Genomic DNA, 21,931 nt, shown 5'->3' with positions numbered 1-21,931 from the left:
GATTTATTTTTAAATATTTTACCTTTTTATTGATATTGTACATTTTTCCATTATATTTCTATTAGTTTTTATATATATGGAGGCTATTTTTTTAAATTAAAATTATTGAGGTGACATTGGTTAATAAAATCAAATAGGTTTCAAGTGTACAATTCAATAATACATCATATGTATATTACATTGTGTGTTCACCACCCAACGTTGAATTTCTTTCCATCATCAAATATTTGACTCCGTTCACTCCTATCTACCACCCCCTTCTACCCCATCCCTCTGGTAACCACTAATCCACTGTCCCTGTTCATGAGTCTATGTTTGTTTGTCATGTTTGTTGGTTTTGATGTCTCTATATTTATTATCTTTAGATATTTCTCTTCATGTGATCATTCATAAACAAAGTCGAGGTCAGCAAATGTTTTCTGGAAAGGGCCAGATAGTAAATATTTTAGGCTTTGTGGTCTTTCTTGCCAGCTACTTAACTCTCTTATTGCAATGTGGCAGGAACCATAGACAAAATGTAAATGAATGAGCATGGCTGTGTTCCATTTCAACTTTACTTACAGACACTGACATTTTAATTTTATATAACTTTCATGTGTCACAAAATAATCTTCTTTTGATTTTTTTCAACCATTTAAAAGTATAAAAAACATTTTTAGTGCATGGATCATTCATAAACATAATAGGCCTGATTTGGCCCATGGACTGTAGCAACAAGCCCCAGACAAGGTGATTAATGGTCTGCTGCAACTAATATAATTGTTTCTTGTCTTGTATATCTGTAGTTTTTTTTTTTATTGTCAATACTATGTTATTTAGAGTATGAATATTCTTAACTATTACATCTTTTATGAATTATACCCTATAACATTATAAAGGTTCTACTTTTGTTCCATTTAGTGCTTTTTGGCCAGAATTCTACCTTCTCTGATACTAGGTTCACAAATATTGCTTTTTTTTTGGTTTACATTTTCCAAGTACACATCTGCCTATGCTTTTATTTTCTATCTTTCTTAATAATCTTATTTTAAATATGACTCTAACATAGAACATAGTTGGGTTTTCTTTGTTTTAAAACCTGATAATATTTTTTGATAATAAACAACTTTAGTCAATTTAAGTTAATTGATGTGAGAGGTGTTTGACATTATTTTGTATCATTTTATAATATGTATATAATAAATTAGATTTAAAGATATAATTTCAGGGAAAAACAATAAAGTATTAGCCAACTTATTTAAGAAAATTAATTATAGTAACCTCCCCACAAATGATATATAATAAGAGAAAAGTCATCACTGATATTCAGCAATTAAAATACTGGACATATTTTTTAATTCCAACCAAATAAATTTGAAACCTTTAGAAAATTTATAATTGTGGGAGTAAATATAATTTACCCAAATTACTTTAAATAGTTAAAAAAATTAAATCTATTATTATAGAAGAAATAAAGTAATGTTAGAAATTAAAACTGAAAAATTAAAGTTTATTAATTTTAAAAGAATGGTAAACCCACTACATGTTAAAATTAATAGCATATTAAAAATCTCTTTAAAATTTAGCTTAATAATGTTACAGAAGGACAAATCTATGATGCGAATTTCTGTTATTCCAGAGGCATTTAAAACTATGTCGCACATCTGCAGACTTTTTATATTTGGTGATTTCTTTTCCTCCATAAGAAAGTCTAGATTTTTGACTGTATCTTTTGGAACATTCAGAGAACAGGTACCAAAAAGAAGTTCTTTATACTTTGCAGACTCTACAGCCTTTCCCAGGGCTTCTCTGCATTTTTCTAGACAAAGCTGGGGGAATAAAAATAGAAGGTGCATGGAAAGTGTATCTCTTCAATGAAAAAATGTAAGCCCATAAGGTATTACATTTACAAGTGCTTTAAAACAGATGAATTAAGATAAAAGAAAAAAAAAGTTCTGAATCCCACAGTTATGTAGTTGGAAAATGAAGGAGTATTTTAAGAGCCTTTTCAGATAATTGTGGATATTCTTAGTTGATACCAAACCAACACTAGACAAGTGATAGTTTCTTGAAAGTAAGTTCCAATGTAGAATAGGAAACAATATTGTCGAACTTTGCATACGCTGTTACATTAAAATACATTAGTCTATCATTCATTTTGAATAGTTCTTTTACGCATACATAATTTTAAAATATTGTGCATTAGACATTTGGTAAATAATGATTCCCTGGATTATGCAGAACTTCTAAGTATTTATTGGACAATTAAAAAATAAAATTATAAAACTATCACCACCATTCTTATCAGAAAAGTTTAAGTATTGGGAAGCTCATGGTGGGATCAATATGATTATTTGGCGCTTGAGAAATGAATAAAAGTTACTCTTTGTAATGATGTTAGTACAGCAAACTGAACATGGAGGAATTATTTTTAATTGAAGTAGAGTTGCCATACAATATTATATTAGTTTTGGGTGTACAACGTAGTGATTCAATATTTATATACCTTATGAAATGATCATCACAAGAATTCTAGTACCCATCTGACACCATAGTTATTATAACACTATTGACTATTTTCCTCGTACTGTACTATATACCATCCCATGACTGTTTTTATAACTTGAAATTTGTACTTAATTTCATCCTCTTTTTCATTTATCCCACATACCCCCTTCTCATTTGGCAACCATCAATTTGTTCTCCATATCTGAGTTTGTTACTATTTTGTTTGTCCATTTATTTCATTTTTTTAGATTCCACACAGAAGTGAAATCATATGGTATTTGTCTTTTTTGGTCTGACTTATTTCACTTAGCATAATACCCTTTAGGTCCATAAATGTTGTTGCAAAAGGCAAGATTTCATTTTTATTGCTGAATAGTATTCTATTATATATATTCTATTCTATTATATTAATCATATCTTCTTTATCCATTCATTCATTGATGCACCTTTAGGTTGTTTCTATATCTTGGCTATTGTAAACAATGCTTCAATGAACATAGGAGTGCATATTTTTTATTAGTTTTTGTTTTCTTCAGATAAAAACCCAGAAGTGGAATAGCTGGATCATATAGTAGTTATATTTTTAATTTTTTGAGGACCCTCCGTACTATTTTCCATAAAGGTTGTACCAATTTACATTCCTACCAACTGTGTATGAGGATTTCCTTTCTTCACCTCCTCTCCAATACTTGCTATTTCTAGTTTGTTTGTTTTTTTATAATAGGTCAGATGTGAGGTGGTATCTCATTGTGGTTTTGTTTTTCATTTTCTTGGTGATTAGCGATGTTGGGCATCTTTTCATGTGTCTGTTGGCCATCTCTATGTCCTCTTTGGAAAATGTCTATTTAGATCCTCTGCCTATTTTTAAATTAAATTGTTTGTTTTGTTTTGCCATTGAGTTGTTTGAGTTCTTAATATATTTTGAATATTAGTTTCTTATTAGATATATGATTTGCAAATATTTTTAGGTAAACTTTTTTAAAGGAATTTACTGCAAATGTACCTTAGCACACAAGGTTGCAAAGAAAGAAAGAAGCAAGTGTGAAATAGAAAAAGAAAAAAAGAAACAAAGGAAGGAAGGAAGGAAGACTTCCACTGTATTGCTAACCATGCAGAAACTTAGAAATATGTCAATACAAATGAGAGCAGCAAGTTTGCAATCTCAAGAATGTCTTCAAGATGCATGAATGGATTCTAGGCAGCAGCAGAATAACCAAAAAGTTAGAAGACAGGAAGATGATAAAGAATGGAAACGTTGCTTCTTCCAATAGGAAAAAAAAAGGCATTCAAAAATGCTAAGAAAAAATAGTCTTCAGGAATTCATGGTTAAAATGAAGCAAATTAGAATATGACATGATTTTGACAAATTGGAATAAGTAAAAGCGATCAATTTGATTTTTGTGCTAAGAACTCTATCCTTTGTGGGTCATGAGGTTGTGATATTTACCTTTAGTAGAGTAAATTCAGTTGCTTTACAGTGAACAGTACTTCTAGAGTCATAATAACTTAAGCATTATTTATTGATTTTCAACTTCTATAAGAAATAGGGTCTACTATAGATACAGAACAGAAATTAAATGTTACTAACTTGGTAAATAGGAAACCTGGCAACTGGAAGGAAGTGAAGGGGTGCAGATGCCATTAGGTTACAAAGTAAGACATCAAGAGATACTGTCTATAGTTGGTAGAGCTAGAAAAAAAGAGCTTTAGGATATCACTGATAGACTTAATATGAAAATAATAGGGGAACTAAAAATGTTGAAATAAATATAAAAACTTCAAAGTGAATCGGAATAGTTATGTGAGCTAGTACCTCATCTGTCACAAAAGAAAGTCAATAGATATATTTTTTAAAACTAATGATCCAGAAAAGTGATATAAGGGAATGATTTTAAGAACTGGAACTAACTACTGAAAGAAACCATTGAAAGAAACAGAATGGACATGTTTTAAAATGCTTGCCTCTGGGGATAGGAATTTTTATTTTTGATCATGTAAATTATAACATTGATCAAAAAGCTATCATTTACTATAGTACAAAAATGCATAAGGTATCTAAGGTTTAATCTGATAAGTTATTAAACAAAAAAAAATTGAAATATAAGAAAACATACCAAGTTTATAGTTAAGAAGACTCATTACAAGATGCCAAATCTTCTCAAAATGATCTGTAGATTTAATGTAGCTTCAATAACAATTTTATTAGGTTTTATTTAGTGGAATTTGACAAACTCATTCTAAAGTTTATGTGGAAAAGGAAAAGGCAAGATTGATCAAAAGACTCCTGAAAATTAACCTAGTAATTCTGCTTCCGGGAAGTGTGTGCACATGTGTAAACAAGATGTACTCAGCTATTCATAGCAGCCTTGTTCATAATAGCAAAGGCAAAAATCACAGCCAACAAACCAAAAATTAGAAACAATTTTTGTGTCTATCAGTAGTAGAACAGATAAACTGTGGTATATTCACATAGTAATGGAGTATAATACAGCAATGAAAAATCAATGGCTTACGGCTACATGCATCAGCCAAGATGAATTTTTAAAGCATAATGTTTAGTGAAAAAAAGAATATCATAGATAAATACATGCATATGATTTTCCCTATAAAGTTCCCAAAAGATAAAATTAGCAATGTATTCCCTATAAAGTTCCCAAAAGATAAAATTAGCAATGTGTTACTTATTAAATGATATGTAATACAGAATATATAATATATGAGTAAGGAGTAAAGGAAACATATAGGATTATTAAATTTGGGGTAGTGATTATTTCTAGAGGCAGGCTGAGACAGAGAAGAGGAAATGGGATTAGAAAGAGCTTTACAGGCTCTCCAAATATGAGAATGATATATTCTGTTAGCTAAGTTGGGTAGTGAGTACATGGGGATTCATCTTACAATTCAAGAAAATATGCTATGCCACTAACCATAGAAGATCCTGTTTATCTTCCCTTTATTTCTCTGTAGAGGCAACCACTGTCCTAATCAAATGTTATATATTTGTGTATGTATACATAAATAAGACAAAGTATGGTATTGAGTTCTTTCAAATTTATACAAATGGTATCATACTTTATATATCTTCCGGAACTGGCTTGCTAACTCAGTATATGTTTTCAAGATCTATCCAGACCACCCTTATCATGGCCATTTTATTTTTTAATATTTTAAAAATTTATTTTTATTATGGTGACATTGATTAACAAAATCCAGTAAGTTTCAGATGTACAATTCAATAATATCATGCCCATTTTAAAGATGAGAAAATTAAGACTCTGAAATCAAAAGCCTAGAGAGGCCTAAAGGCACAGAGAGAGGTTCAAGATCTCACATTAGTGAATAGTGCAGCTGGAATTTGAACCAAGACACTATACTTTTACCTTATAGATCTAGTAAATTCATCTTAAATGAATGAACTTATTTTTCCAAGTTTTTATCTATTTATTTATTTATTTTTATTTTACAAACAACCCTGTAGTGAATATTTTGTGCAAGACTGAATTTTATGTAAGTATCTGAATTTTAAATTTTATTAGATCCTGCTAAACTGCTTGCCCAAGAAGTTGTTCTTGCAAGTAGTAAATGGGAATTCTGGTTTCTTCACATTATCACCAATATTTATCACTCTCAGATTTTAGTGTCTGTCATTTCCTAAGGGAAGTATTTGATTTTGATTGTCATTTCTCTGATTTTTAGTGATGCTAAAATTTTTGGCTATCTGGGTTTCCTTTTCTGAGTTCCTGTTGAAATTTTTTGCCCACTTTTCTATTAGACTGTTTGACATCTTTTTACTGATTGGTGCAAGGTGTTATATATATTAGATAAAAACAATTTCTGTGTGTTTTTAATATCGTTTCTAAGTCTGTCATTTGTATTTTAACTTTGTCTTTGTTGTCTTTTGTGATACAAAAAAATTTAATCAATTATAGTCTCATGAGTTGAGCTTTTTTCCATGTATTACCATCTTTCAAGAAATGCATATTAGTATTAAAATTTTTTTGTTTTGTTTTTACTTTCAGATAACTACCAAGTTGTCTTCCAGACTGGCTATACATTTTTTTACCAAAGTGATGATGTGAATGCCAACACAGATGCTAACAAAAAGACTCAGACCAAAGTGGATATTACATGGATTCTTCTATTGCGCTACTATATTCACCTGCAAAGGATTAATAATATGAGCAAACTTCTAGGTAGATTTTTGATGTTTTAAGAAAGAACATATTCCTTTCCAGTTTCTGTTTGTCATGTTTCTTATTTAGAATTATAAAATACTTTGATATCTCTGAATTCTCATCAGAAGATACTGGAATTCTCATATACTACCTGTAAGAAAACTTCACCTGAGACACATAGACCTTTCAATAGAATCGTATTTGAATGTAATTGGTTTTCTTTGACGTTCTATATGTTTTATTTAATGTATTTAAAACATTATTATAAGCAGGCATCCAGAGGCTTCTCATGACTGCCAAATTGACCCATGGCTCTGAATAGTTAAGAACCAGTGATCACAATGTGACAAGCTTATAAAATGAACAAGGTGAAATATTGGCTTTAAGGAGAGAGTCTTTTAGTATCCAGTATGTAGAAGAGAAGAAATGCATGACTACAGATAGGATATTTAACTCCATGGAGTTGTTTTGTTTTATTTTATCATTGATGTATCTGAAGAATTTCCTGAAAAACTGATATAATCTCCTTCACATCAGTCCCTTTTGTGGTCTTGTGATGATGTATATTATTGTGTTTCATTTGTAACCATGAAATTGGTGATCCAGTGTTGCTCATCAGTGCAACAGTCAGAAAAGACAGTTTGACCCATACCAGGGCCCAGTGATGGAGAAGCCAGCAGGGCTAATACGTTGAGTCACAGGGCGGCTAAGCACAGTTATCAGGAGTTAGCAGTAAGATAGACAAGCATCAGAAAGGGGTCAGGGGTAAAATTTACATCACGATGGGTGTAAGAATAATGGAAGTTCAGTGGCTAAGGAAGTGGACGTGAGCCAGGGCAGCAGACTTTGGCGATGCCCTGTCCCGTATTGGCTCACCTCTGAATTTACCTGTTGCAAGTCCCATGTCAGACGCCTACATTTTACTGCTTTTCTGCTCTGGGCTTTCTCTGAAGTTACTGAGGGTTGTCCAGCCCAAAGGAAGGATAGCCTAGAAGTGCCAGTATTCCACACACACAGGGGTGACCTTCAACTAATGAGGTAGGGAACTGGTTGATCAATATTCTGACTTCTCAGTCCCTTGATGGGACAATTGTACATATCTTTTTTTTTTTTTCCAGAAGCTCCTCTGCAGGACTGAGCCCTCATTGTTCATAGCTGTAGCCCCTTCATTAATTCACTCTCAGTGGGTCTTTTCTCTATCACACTTGGCCTGTTCTCTCACTTGTGCTCCTTGGATCACTTTTCAAATAAATCACTTGCACTTAAATTCTTGCTTTAAGATCTTTTTGGGGGAGAGCCTAAAATAAGACAGCTAGATAGAGTATTTTTCATTGTTAAGGCTTGGAACCTGAATTAACATCCTCACATGCTTCTGAGATTTTCTTTCTGCGGCAAGAAGCAATTCCATTAGTGTATAAGCTCTAAAAATGGAGGAAAGTCATTGGCAGCCACTAGCTGAGGTGGGGATATACCAGATAGTAAGCAAAACCTAGTAATATTGAGACCATTCTGTTATCTCACATGACTCTAAATTAAGATATTTTTCTTCCTGAAGCATCTCCGAAGGCAGATTCTGGAATTTCTTTGCCAGATGATACACTTTTCACGTCCCTTTTCAACTCTGGGTTGATTTTACGCCAAAAAGAAATGCACATTTTCCTAAGAAGATTCTTACAGCTGTATTCTTCCTCTTGTATTGATGAATTTCCAAAAGAATTATTGCAAGGTTTGGAAAATCCATCTTTTTCAGAAAAAGTCTTACAAGACTCATCAGGCAAGGTAATGTTTTAAAACATTATATATTTTGTAAAACTTATTAAAATCATTCTTATATTTCTGAAGGGAGCACATTAACCTCAATGCTGGCAGTTTTCTAGTTCCTTCAGAATTCTTGGGGAGGCTCATTTCTGCTTTACCACATAGAGAAGCCAACCAAATATCCTGGATTTTTAGGAAAGTTCACATTTTGGTATGCTGTTCTCATAAATCTTCAAAATGTCTCAGAATTTTCTTATTTCTGCATTTAATATCTCTCAGGCAGTCATTTTGCCAAGTTGCACAAATTTCAATATAATAACTATTAGAAAACTAGACTAAGAGTTTTTAAATGCCCAAATTTCTTTGTTTTAAATATGTTATAAAAATTTATTTTGTGTATTTTTTACAATCATGAGTGTGAATAAATATAGATTTTTTTTTTTTTTGGAAAGCATTATTAAATTGAATGGACTTTCCCAGAGTGTGTAATATGGACACTTCTTTTAAGTTACCCATTGAAAAGAAATAAAAAGAGGAGTATAATGAAGGTTTGTTTTGATTTTTAAAGCTATTAGGGTCTTGAATAGTCATGTTTCAATAAACTAAAATCGATGACTTGGAAGATACTGAAAAGTAAAGAGTTTTACTAAAAATGGGAATGTGTATTTGAAATTTCGTATATTCAATAACATATTGAAAACTAACAATATGCCAGATACTCTTAGTTGGTGGAGAAAGAAGGGATAGATAAGGCCTAGTCCTTGTACATAGTTTTGATGTGGTCCATGAGAAACATTGGTAGAGTTAGAACAGAAGAAAATTATGGAATTTCAGATATGCTTTTTAAGAGAAAATGGCAGGGTTAGTAGCAGACACAATGTAAAAATTAAAATATGTTAGTTATATTGTCAATAGTGGGTAGGGCTGATTGGCAAAGGATAGATGAAAGCAAGTTATCCAAAAGAGAGATAATGAAGTAATAAAGTTTTTGATCATAGGAATGGGCAGGAAAGGATGGACTGAAAGATATTGCTTAAGTAAAACTGAAAACAAAACAAAACAACTCAGTGACCCTTTGGAGACAGAAAGTGAGGAAGAGGAAATGATCAAAGTCTGTTTCACCATTTGGAACCTCTGTCTGTGATCTTTAGAGCATGCTAACACCATTAGCAGATACGGTGGAAGCTGCAGAGTGAGAACCTTTGTGCAGAAGGCTGGTGTTTTCTGCTCTGTAGATGCAGAGTTTGAGATTCCAGTTGACACAGTGTATTATAAGTTTCCAATATGTATTTGTGAGATGAATAAATCAAGTCATTTGCAGAGAATTCTTTCAAAACTAGGAAAAATATTCATTCATTTTGAATTATCTTGAATTTGGACTTTACCATATAAGGCTTTAATTTTTACAGTTATAGACTTGCCCACATTGGATCCATGTTTCTATCATCAGCTATCTCAGAGGAGTGACCTTGTTCCAAACTGGGAAACTGTGCTCATCTTATCCTACTAGAAAATAGTTTGGGGTACATAATACTTTTTTAAGAAATTGCTGTTTTAAACAAGAGAGTGGGATGACTGTTAATAAATTGTGATTTTATAAAGAAGTGGAAAGATCACTAAGGAATATTTAAGAATTCAGTTAAAGAAGTGATTGTCACCTGGGATTATGGAATTGTCCCCAGGACAGTGTATGGGAATCCACATGGGAGAATTTTTCAAATAACTTCTCAGATAACTGGAGTATTGAGATGCTCAATACTCAGCACCCCCATTTCCCGCCCCAATTCTAAATTATTTGAGAATTAAAAGAGTAAAGCAGATTGAGATTAAAATAATACCTTCATGAATCATAAAGTTGATATTTTAGGATTTAGCTTCTATTTACTGGTAAAGAGGCTCCTTAGTAGTGAATAGCAAAGTAGACAGATTTGCCTGTACAGCCATGTGTTTTTTGGTTTTATTTTTTTGTTTTTTTGTGGAGTTTTTTTTGGTTATTACAGACCTCCTTAAAAATCTGTGGAGACAGAGTCCTCCTCCATTGTATGAAGGAGCATACAGTGTTCCCTTCCTACAAATAGAGCAGAGCTGTGCATGGTCAAGATTCTTTCCCCAAATTCTCCAGTCAAGTAAATCTGTCCCAGGGAGAGGAGTGAGCAGAGGTAGAAAGGCCAGGAATGTAGTGTTCACATCTGGCCCTCCCCAGGGAAGGAAGCAGTAGACAGTGGGATGCTATCGTTTCCATCTAACACCAAATTCTGATTCACCCCTCCTGGGAACTGAGACCATCTTTGAAGGTCACTGCCATGTGTCCCAGATAACCTCAGGTATTTTGAGTAGAGAGCAGTGAATAGGAAGGTTTGAACTATAGTTTTAATACACTTATCCATGTGAATATTTTATAAGCATTTGGAAACTAATAAGTGTGGCTTCTTAAATACTGTTCTGAAAGGAGCTCTGTACTTCATATTAAGGGCAGCCTATCATTACCCAGTTCCTAAAAAGGATGCTCCAATTGTACAACCCTGAATACCTTGTAAATACATGTGACATTTATAGTGGCAGCAATGTTATCAAAGAGTTGTTTCACCCACTTTGCTCTTTTTTTGATGTAATTAGTGTAACACTCTCCCAAGATAATCAGCTCTGGATATCACTGTTGCTTGCCTGACAGGTGCAAGCCACCTAACCATGTGTTCGTTTCACTGGGGTAGACAGCTAACAAGCATAAAGCCTTTGGATTTTTTTTTTTTTTAATAATCTCCAAGCTTGGCTGATTTTTATAACACTTTTGAGCCTTTAATCACTCAGGAGACTGTTTCAATCAAGCCCCTTCCTTAATTTGATACTTAAACCTGCTTTTCTCCCCCACAAAGTGGATGCCTTTCCAGAATGATCATTGCTACTTGTCCTGCTCATCAGTTTTATGTCTGCATGTTGTCAGGTCTATCGAAGCTTTGTGATAGGCAAACAAAGATGCCGAGCAAATTACATTAAAAATTCCAAAAAAAAGAAAGAGGGTATGATTTAAATTGTGAACGGTACTGAGTTATTCATGTTTAGACTGTGTGCCTGTGACAATCTGTGTAAGGTCAAAGTGTACTGGTACTGTGTACTGGTGCAAAGTAATTTGTTGTTCATAGGATGTGGAAAACAAAAGTTCTCCTGGCAGGTCTGTTGTTTCATTCCTTTCAAAGAATAAATCAAACATATCAAAAGTACGTAGTGTATATTCCATCAATTAGCATGTGTAATTAATCTCATTAGCAACTAGATATTTTTTAAGGCAATGGAAAATTAAATGTCTATTTTGATATTGACTTCTGTTACAATTTACCATTATTAAACCATTATGCTAATAAACATTATATTGCAGAGAAAGGTATTTTTTTGTTATTTTTCTCCACTTACATAGTTATTAAATATGAAGTCTTTGCTAAATTAGTTGTCAGACTCTTGAAAGGCACTCAGATGTGAAAAAACATGAGAAATTATTTTTGCGAATCAATTATTTACCTGATTTTTTGGTGAACTGCCTGACATAGAATTAATCTTACTTAAGCCTTTTAAAATGATTATTTAATGCTACTAATCTTGCTTATTGTGCATTTTTGTCATGCTTTTAGTGTCATAGTGCTAATAAATGATTATTCTGGTTTATATCTTTTTATGATAGTCTCTAGACATTTTGAAAGTTTTTCACTTTTAATATTACCTTTCAGTCAAAACATATTTTTTTATTTTTTCAGTAGATAACTTGAAAGATTGATGTCTTTATTTCTCTTTTTATTTTATTTTGAAGACTTGCACTGACAGTCTTATATCTTGAATCGGCTCAGAAATAATGGGAGGTACAAAGCCTTTCAAAAATGCCAGGCATTTCTTTCTGGACACTGACATGTTTCCCTTGGTCACCAAGCCTTGAGATACCTTAGATATCAGGAGTTTAGTGGAACTGCTTCCCAGCCACCATACTGTAATCTTGGGAATAACCAGAAGTTAATTAGTATATTTATTATCTCTTAATATAATGCCGATTTTGTTAAAATTGTAGGCATGACTTCTTTTTATTTTAATTACAGTTGAAATTTAATATTATTTTATATTAGTTGTAGGTATGAAGCATAGTGGTTAGACATTTATACAGTTAAAAAAGTGATCCCAATCCCCACCCCAATGCCCAATTAGTCTAGTACTTACCTGGCACTATACATAGCTATTACAATATTATTGACTATAATCCCTGTGGTGCACTTTACACCCATACCCTTCACTGCTTCATAACTACCAATTTATATATCTTAATCCCTTCACCTTTTTTATCCAGCCCCCCAAACTCATCCCTTGTTCAACAAGAAGTTAATTTTGAAAATAGTTTGCACTCCATTGAAGAAGGTCCTTTTTAGTCTTGAGATATTATTATCACTATTATTATCTCTCTGGCTAGACTTATTTTATTGATATTGATCATGTTTTGCTTTCCTAGCTACCTTAAAAAACTAAGCAAATAATTTATGAAATTACTAATTGCATTATACATATTTATGATTCTTAAAAACTCTTGATTTAGGGACAAAGTTCCATCAAAGTAGCTGGGCCCAGATTCACCAAGACTGAAATGACAAATCAGCCACACATTTAAAAAGGAAATGAAAATAATGGATTTTAATCTTTTAGAGCAAAAACTATGTCTTATTTTGCACATGGGCACTGCAAAAAAAAAATGCTATTGGAAAATAGATAATAAATTATAACCACACCCTCAGTAGATTCATCAGCAGAATAAGCCAGAAAAAAGTAGGACATGTTCTTAGACTCCATGGTGACCTTAAGACTGAAATGCTAGCATGGACATTTTCCCCTTTAGGATTTTAATCTGGGAGACTCACTAAAGTGGAAGACATTTGTTGAGTTCACTGGATTTTAAAGCATATTTTTCTGCAGGACAAACTTCTCTGTGGTAATCAAAGAGAGTTTTAAAATCTATATCCAAAAAACAAGCTGAAACAATTCCCGGAGTTATCTAATGTAGCCCATATTAAATGCATATTAAATGAATGTTTTAAATATTGAATGAATTCATTACCAGCAATTAAACTGATGTTTCTGTTTGTTCCCTAGTTACTTCGTGACAGTTCTCTACACTCCATTTTATCATTAAAGGTCCCTGCCAGCCCATCTTGTGTAGAGCTGATATCAGATATGGCAACACATGCTTTGAACAAGGAACTTTGCTTTCAATGGTACATTCCTCCCCTGGAAAGACCTCCAAAGGAAATAGAACCTATGGTATGTAATACGATTACAAAGCTAAATCTTATATTTAGATATAAAGTTTAACTAGGCCATTATACATTGAAGAGTAGAAAACATCCTCTTATATAGATGAAAATATACAGCTATATAGGCTCTATATTATCTAAATGGATCTGAAAATAACTAAGAAATCCTGGGAATGGTTTTCTTTTTATTTATTTTGCTTACATTAGTATAGTGGGTTAGAACACGGAGTCTGGAGCCAAATTTCCTGGATTCAAATCCTAGCTCTGTCACTTAATAATTTCGTGATCTTCAGTATATTGGTTAGCTTTTCTGTATCATGGTTACCCTCATCTGTAATTAGAACTCACTGTGTAAACACCTAACCTCAGTAAATAATAGTTGTCATTTATTATTATCTCAAATTATTTTAAAATTCTTATGTCCTTTTAAAGTTTAACAACTTCAGATACATGTGTACTACACTTGATGAACATTATTTAAAAGAACCTTTTAAAGTTTAGCAACAGTATCTCCATATAGATTCTTTAGCTGCCTACATTGTGCAGAAAAGAGAGTGAACTGTGCCTAACCGGCAAAATTAAAATGCAGAGAAAATTGGAGAAAAATAGTTTGTCTCTAAATGCTGTTTACAAATTTGTACCGCACATGTCGCTCCTTATTTTAATGTTTGTCATTATCTTTAAGGCCATATCTTTATTTGTATCCTTTTCTGTCCATATGCATGAATAGACATTTGCAATGATGTTAGTTGGGGAAGGGGGTGAGTAGAGGCGGGGAAGGGCGGAGCAGGAGGAGACAGAGGCGAGTATTTTGGAGCAGTTCCGTATCGGTCCCTGAACTCTTGGCCACTGAATAGTGATTCAGATTCTAGAAGAGCCTTGAAGGGAGTCAAGCTTTTAAAAATAGAATAGTTGGTCACTACAGCCTTTTACAGAGGAATCTCCTACTATAGAATTCCTTTGATTGCTGCTCTAAGAGCCTCAGGCTTTTTCTCATAATGTTTGCCATATAGTTTTTCCTTATTTAGCACTTTAATTTGCTTTTTGTCTCCTTTATTGGTCTACTCCTGTACTTCCCAGCTCTTAAGTGCTGTCCCCTCTGGCTGTGCCTCTGGTAGTTTCTGCTGCTCTTTGACTCATGGGACTTGCCTGAGACAGCGAAACCTCCTGGGCTTACTACTCCTCTTTGCTCTCCTTCTCCCATTGTCCCCCTCATCCTGCTTCCTTAGGCTGCTGACATTGCTAACTCTTGGTCAATTAGTATCTCTTCCTACTCATACAAAAAGAGAAACTTTAACATAGCGCTCCCTAGAAACATGCAAAGCTGTTTCTCACATTTTGAAAGTGCTTTCCTTCTCACCCTTTCCAAGTCAAAACCTTGCCAGATATTTCACGTACATTTGGAAATAATAAATGTGTGGTCCGTTTTGAGGAATTTAATGCAGTAGTTTTCAAATTGTGGTTCCAAGAATACCCATAGGTCATCAAATCAGTATAGTGGGTGATGAGTGGTATTTTTTTTAAAGAGATTAAATACAAGAAAAATAAGGTAAGTATATTGCATATAGTAAGTGAAAATATTTTCAGAAACTTTTTTTAATAATAGATATGTTAAAATCTAGATTGCTCTTCAGCATATATCAGAATTTATGTCCTTGCTGGCAAGAGAATCAATGAAGTGAAAAAAGAGTATATCTTTCAGAGAAGATAAGAAAAGAGAAAGATTACATAGTTGGGAAACAGAATGTTTACCTAAGCAGCTAATTTTAAAAAAATGAGGAAAAATTATAAAATATAAAGTTCACTTTACAAGACCATAGAAATATCACATCCATATCAGTTTGGGGCAGGAAGATCTGAGAAGTTAATGCTAAGACTACATCTGCGGCTGATAATTAGAATAACAAGGTTTCACCTTCAACAGTTGTGTCTGACAATTAACATGGAAGCACGAACTGGTGTCAGACAGAGATTAGTAGCAGAGCACCAACTAACAAATTCTGATTTAAACAAGTTGCTTAAGTGACTTTCTTAAGCCACAAGCAGAGACAGAACACACAGTTTTCTCATTTCTTAGTTCGGGGACTTTTTTTCCCTTTGACAATAGCATGCATGTCTTGGGTCATGATAAAAGATAATAGTTACTGCCATAAATCTCAGTCAAAAAAATCAGGAAACACTGACTACACCTTGTCAGTCATAAGATTCTATCTTTTTGAAAGGTAGCACAGGAATTTGTTTGATGATTTAAATATTGGTGCAGTTTAGCATTCATCTCTTCGTTATCTTAGGCCTTTGGTGTAGAGTTTAATGCTGAATAATTAGCTGAAACTCATGAAACCCACAAGATAATAGCAATAGTGAACACTTACGTGGAGCTTACTATATTCCAGACACTTTATTTATTTTTACTTCACAACCATTCTATAAGGTAGACACTATCATTGGCCCCATTTTATAGAAGGGGAAACTGAGACACAGGATGGCAGAATGCCAGTTGGCGTGGGGGTCAGGATTGGAGCAAACTGACTCCAATCTGCGCTCCTAAGCATGGTGCTATGTTCAGTCCTCAGACGGTGGTCCTGGCTGCAGGCACTTCTAGCCACTTGGCAGGATGGTAATGAAAATTAATAGCCGACTTAGGACCTTGGAGTTCCCAGGGACTTAGAGGGTCATTGGATATCACTGCAAGTTGACATCGCTTAATTCACCTCAATCCATTTCAGTTTAAGCACTACACTGAAGCAAGAAAGTAGAAATCCTGGGACTGGAGATTTGGATGTTAAACATTTAGATAATTCAGAGGGCTAAATATTCCATACCACAATACTTTAGACTTTAGTTTATAACTTGGAGAAGTTTAGCTTTTGTTTTAATGAACCTCCTAGACACTGGCTTTAAAAACATAAAGAATGGCCGATTTAACTCAGAGAGACATATAGCTACAGTTTAGCCTTAAACAGATCTAACACGATCAAAGATTTGATTGCCCAAATTTGTCTCCAGATCATACCTTAGGACCTTTAGCTTTGTTCTACCTTATATTCTTGCTGTTTTTAGTACCCAGACTATCTAAGAGAATGCTTATATAGTAGGCTCCACTGGAAACCTTTTCTAACATCTCTTGGTACCACCCAAGTCAAATTTCAGATCTGAAAGGAAATAAAGATAACAGGAACTTAGATCATTGCTCTCATTTTACAGATCAGGAAGCAAAGCCTCACACGGGCAAAGTGATTTGACCGGTGCTACAATTCATCAGTGACAAAAATAGAAATGAGAACCTAAGTCATATAACTCTTAATATTCATTTCTTTATGACACACATATAACTCAACTGCTTACTATCTAAATAATAAAGCATTTATTGAGTGCCTACTGTTTGCCAGGCATCTTGTCAGGTGATTAAGATACCAAGAAGAAGAAGTTATGAATCTCCTCCCTCTAGCGGACGAGGGGCTCTTCTTTCACCCATGACTGGGCTCTAAGCATTGCTCTAAGTATTTGACATTGACTCACTGAATCTTCACACCAAGCCACGGGATGGAGAATACTGCATCTCCATTTTACAGATGAGGAAACAGAGGCACAGCCTTTTAATAATTTGATCACACAGCTAGAAAGTGGAGTAGCCAAACCCAGGCACGCCTGCTCCAGAGCCCAGGCTCACAACAACTCTGCCAGTGAGTTTAGTGTTTTGTTGTTTAACTACTGCCCTACTTTATGTATGTCCAATATGATTTGAGACTGTTATACCTTGAATTTAGTTGTCTGTGCTATGCACAGTTAGAAAAGATTTTTGAATTGTATTGCAAAACCATTGACCAGTATCAGCCTAAGGAGGGAGCGAATTATTTTCATTATCGGGGCTTAAATATCAACCATGCTATTTAAATTTTTCCACTAACATGCTTTGGGGAATTTCATTAGCTCTTAACAGAGCTAATGAAAATTTCAGAAATAGGAAGATATTAATTAACATGTTCGAGGTGCTGTGAGCACAACTAAAAAAGTACAAGATGTCACTCTTGTCCTCAGGGATTTTATTTAGATGCTAACCTGAGAGTCAAGGTTAACAAACACAAAACAAGAGCAGACACCAAAAGATAGTGTGTGATCGTGGGCTGATCTCTCTGGGACTCATTTAATTTTCTTTTCAGAAATGTTTCACCAAATTTTCCATAGTTTGAAAAATCAAAATTTGAAAGACTTCTAATGAATAAAAAAAAGACTAGTTCTCTGTTGAGCTGCCCTCATCCCTGAATTCCCCTTCTCAGATGCAGTTACTTTGAACTCTTTTAAATGGGGCTTTTTGGGTTGTTTTTCCTCCCATTTATCTCAATGATATGTTCACATGGTGATTTCTTAGGTGATCAGCTTCACACACTACCGCAGAAGGTGAAGGCCAATGTCAGCCTTTCCCCGTCTCGCACACACTCTTCTCCTCTGCACATTTTCCTAATTGAGTCCTGTCATAATTCGTAAACCACCGTCAGTGTTTAAGTTATGACCATGTAAATACTGCTCACAGCCAAGCCAAATAAGGTACTATTTTCTTTCTTCCTGTCTTCTTTCCTGAAGGAAAAAATTGCCTACTTTTTGTTTACCTTATTGTTCTCCGTATTTTAGAATCTCTCATTCTTCTTAAATTTTCAAAGAACTGTGCAGTCCCTCTCCATTTGGTCAAACCCATAAGCTGATCTCTCAGTTCCATTTTTTTTTTTATCCTTCAGAGACATGCAAACTAGATCGATTGCTCTCCTGACTCAGGTATCATCCTAAGAGCCCTATTTACTGTGCCTCTGAGAATTCCCTCCCCTCGGCTGGGGTTTCCTGGGTCTCATGTTTTTTGCTCTCTTGATTTGTTCTCTCATGTCAAACGAACACATATTCCAGCTTCTTGAAAAAGGGTGAATTGGAGCTGCTGATGTGTTGAGAAATCTAATCCCATTCTCATTCCTAGTTCTTTATTTTGACTGTTTTCCTCTGGCAGCTCTGACGATCTTCCCTCTGTGCCCTCTGTTCTGAAATTCCGTGATGTACATTGGTGTGGGCCTGTCATTCATTGTGCTGGATACTTAGGGTGCCCTTTCAATCCTGAAGGTATATTCTTCAGTTCATGGAGATTTTTTCTTTCATAATTTCCTCCCTCTGATTGTCTCTATGCCTTCTGGAACTTTTAATATTCATATTTTGAACCTATTGTTACTTTTCTCATCTTTTCTTCCCTATATGTTTTTAAATTTAGGTCTACTTTATATTCAACTTTATATTTTAGATGTTTTATTGGTTATTTAGTTGTTACGATTATATTTTTTAATTTTTAAGAGCTCTATCTTGTCCTTCATTGTTCTATTTTAACAGTACTATGTTCTTGTTTCACAGATGTAATATTGTCTTTCTTCTTTCTGCAAGGATATTAATTAACATTCCATTGAAGTTTTCTTAGGCTCTTTGTCTTCTATCTGATTCTCCAGGTTCCTTTCTTATATTGGTTTTGGTCACTGCCTTTTATTTCATGTCTAGTGACTGTTGGCTATCCATTCATATTTGGAGGCACCAAGAAGCATATTGGGTCAGACTTATCGGTTTATAGGCTTCACTGTAGGGTAACTGCAGGAGCCAGATACATTCTGGGAAAGGGTTGGAGCGGGGCAAGGGGATGTCTCTTGTGCAGAATACAGACCTTCACTTAATTCTATTGTTTACAGTTCAGCACCTCATCCCTGAGCATAGGTCTTTTCTAAGTTAACTTGAGCCGAGAGGAAAATGAAAGTTCTCCAGCAGAGAGGAAACAAGGGAAGTGGGGAGTCTCCTGGTTGCATGGGCTCAGAGAAGGGAGGTGAGCTAAGGTCCCTGAGGCCTCCAGTCCCCAAGCCTTTTCAACAGTCTCGGTCAGGCATATAGTTGGCAGCCCCTCTCAAGGCAGTTCGGACACAGCCTTTCTGCTCCACTGAGTCAGCTATGCTCTTCCTAGTGCTCCATCCTTCAAAGTGTTGTTAACATCTCTTGATGCTTCACCTTCTCTCTTGTTCTGTCTTTGTTGATTTATGCCTTTAAAAAAAATCCCTTTACTCTTATTTTAGTTTGATTTTTGAGGAAGCAGAGATAGCACATGCACTTAGTTTTGACTGGTTGCTCTGGGCTTCAGCTTTCTTATATGTAAAATGAGGGATGTAGGGCACATCATCACTAAGATTCTATGAATCTCAAATTCGATGGATTTTTACATGACTGTAAACAGGTGCTATGTTGTGTAGGACTGACTCTAAGCATTGTCATATTTCAAACAACAGGGGAACTACTAAGCCTGAGTCATTAGAAGAGTTTTTGTCATAGAGGTGGGGACTAGAAAATCGTGTGTAGATCGAGTAAATGGAGAGAAGAGGAAGGGAACAGCATAAGTGAATGCAGAAAAGAGGCTATGACCACTGTGGGAAAAGTGCAAACTGAGAAGTAACAAAAAACAGATCCTCACCGTGTGTATATTTAAAACTTGTCATAGAGGGCTTTCAAAGGCTGAAATTTAAACTTAACTGCAGTAAGAAATATCAGTCTTCAAAAATAATATAATATTGGTACCAAATAGCATTTCGTTTCATCTCATAACCTTTGTACAACTCTTATTCATATCATTTTCCTTAAAATGAATTGAAAAAAATCCTTTTTTTTTCAACGAAAAACTTTTTAAAGTTTAATGATATTATTTTGAGAACTGATGCTGCATTTTTTTAAGGCAAAGTGTAATTCGATGTCACATTTTATGTGCCTTTTAATTTTCCTATAGGTTTTATTGTTGTATGCGTATAACACAAAGCCCCTGAAGATTGCAGATGTGAAATACGATGGTTACAACAGTGCACACGCTGGCTCTGTTTGGGTTCCACTGAACAGGCAAGTGAAGATGGATTATCCACAACTCTAACCCTGACTGTTGATATTTTCATAAGAGCAAGCTGTTTTTAGTAACATACAAGGTAAAGCACAGGAGAACCTTTAGATGTTTAGAAAAAAAATCTTCATTTTACCTAGAAGAATATGATATTGCAGTGGTGAAGAGCACAAATTCTGAATCCGGCCTGCTTTGATTCAGATACCAGTTGCTCATCTTACTGTCTTGAGCAGGATATTTTACCTGTCTGTGCCTCATTCTACTCTTCATTAAAATGTGAATAATGATAGTAGTACCAAGGGTTGTTGGAGGAGCAGTTTCTTACACTGTATGAAGTTTGTAGAGAGTACAGGATGTTGTCTGTGCAATATTTTGCCTAAAATTGGGGCAGGGGGGTTAAAAAGTAATTTAATGTGGCTCTGAATTAGGTTGCAAAATGAAGCCCAGACTCCACCATATCTCGTCTTATCCTTTCTTCTTTATCCAGCCTTATTTTACATCGTTCCCTAGTCAAAGGTCTCTGCTTCGGCTAGGTTGCTTTTCTCCTTCTCCATCAAAAAGGGCACATCTCTAACTTTTGCTCATGCCTGCTTTCCCTCTTTTCCTATTTCTCTTTAACAAATTCCTTGGGTTTTTTAAAAATTCTTTTTATTGCTTAGTTAATTTAATTTTGATTCCATTTTTCATTGCCCTTGTGACCTCAACCTCCATTTCCTCACTTGTAAGATGGAAATAATACCTATTCTGCCTACCTTTCAGGGTTATTATTAGGATCGAGCCAAACAATGCATGCACATTCTTTGAAAGGCTGCAGCACAGGGCAAACGTCAGGTCTCATTACCAGATCCTCTGTCTGTTAGTGTCTAGCTTTGCCCAGCTAGTAAATGCTTAGGGAACAGAGACTCTGTACTTCTGTGTCCTTCCCTGGAGAGCCTTGTTCATGCTGCATGATTTTCATTCCGAAGGACTCTTTGCCCTCAATATGAACAAGAATAAAGAGATATCTCAAGAGCTGGCATGTTTTTTGTTTTGTTTTGTTTTGTTTGTTTGTTTTATTTTATTTTATTGTTTATGAAGTGACAGAAAATTAAGGCACAGATCATATACCAGTACAGCTAAGCAACAAAATCGGGAAACTGTGCGCTGCCTTATGTACATCTGAAAACATGGCGAGATTTTTTTTCCCAGAACCCAATGATGAAAATGATTATAATTTCTGCAAAGTAGAAGGTAATCAAATTGACAGGGTTCTTTTTTTTTATTATTATTATTATCCCAAAATGTTGTTGATTTTGGTGTGTTCATGGCCAATGGTAAGGTCACTAAAGCAGGGACATGTC

At 34.5% G+C, this 21,931-nt stretch overlaps 1 protein-coding gene across 3 annotated transcripts in view; it reads left to right on the top strand.

Annotated features, from left to right (window-relative positions):
- The window catches only part of CFAP54 (cilia and flagella associated protein 54), a 232,974-nt gene that overhangs the window by 184,093 nt on the left and 26,950 nt on the right, over positions 1 to 21,931 (top strand). For all 3 annotated transcript variants that reach the window (XM_039874060.1, XM_039874058.1, XM_039874059.1), the window contains 4 exons: positions 6,507 to 6,680; positions 8,218 to 8,441; positions 13,539 to 13,706; positions 20,487 to 20,593. In XM_039874060.1, the coding sequence (XP_039729994.1) occupies positions 6,507 to 6,680; positions 8,218 to 8,441; positions 13,539 to 13,706; positions 20,487 to 20,593 (673 nt within the window). The remainder of the gene's footprint in view (positions 1 to 6,506; positions 6,681 to 8,217; positions 8,442 to 13,538; positions 13,707 to 20,486; positions 20,594 to 21,931) is intronic.

This window comes from Pteropus medius, unplaced genomic scaffold (genome assembly GCF_902729225.1).
Source record: "Pteropus medius unplaced genomic scaffold, Ma_sr-lr_union100, whole genome shotgun sequence".
In the NCBI taxonomy this organism is placed as follows: Eukaryota; Metazoa; Chordata; class Mammalia; order Chiroptera; family Pteropodidae; genus Pteropus; species Pteropus medius.
Note: the sequence above shows the minus strand (reverse complement) of the source record. Positions and strands in the feature narration are given on the sequence as shown.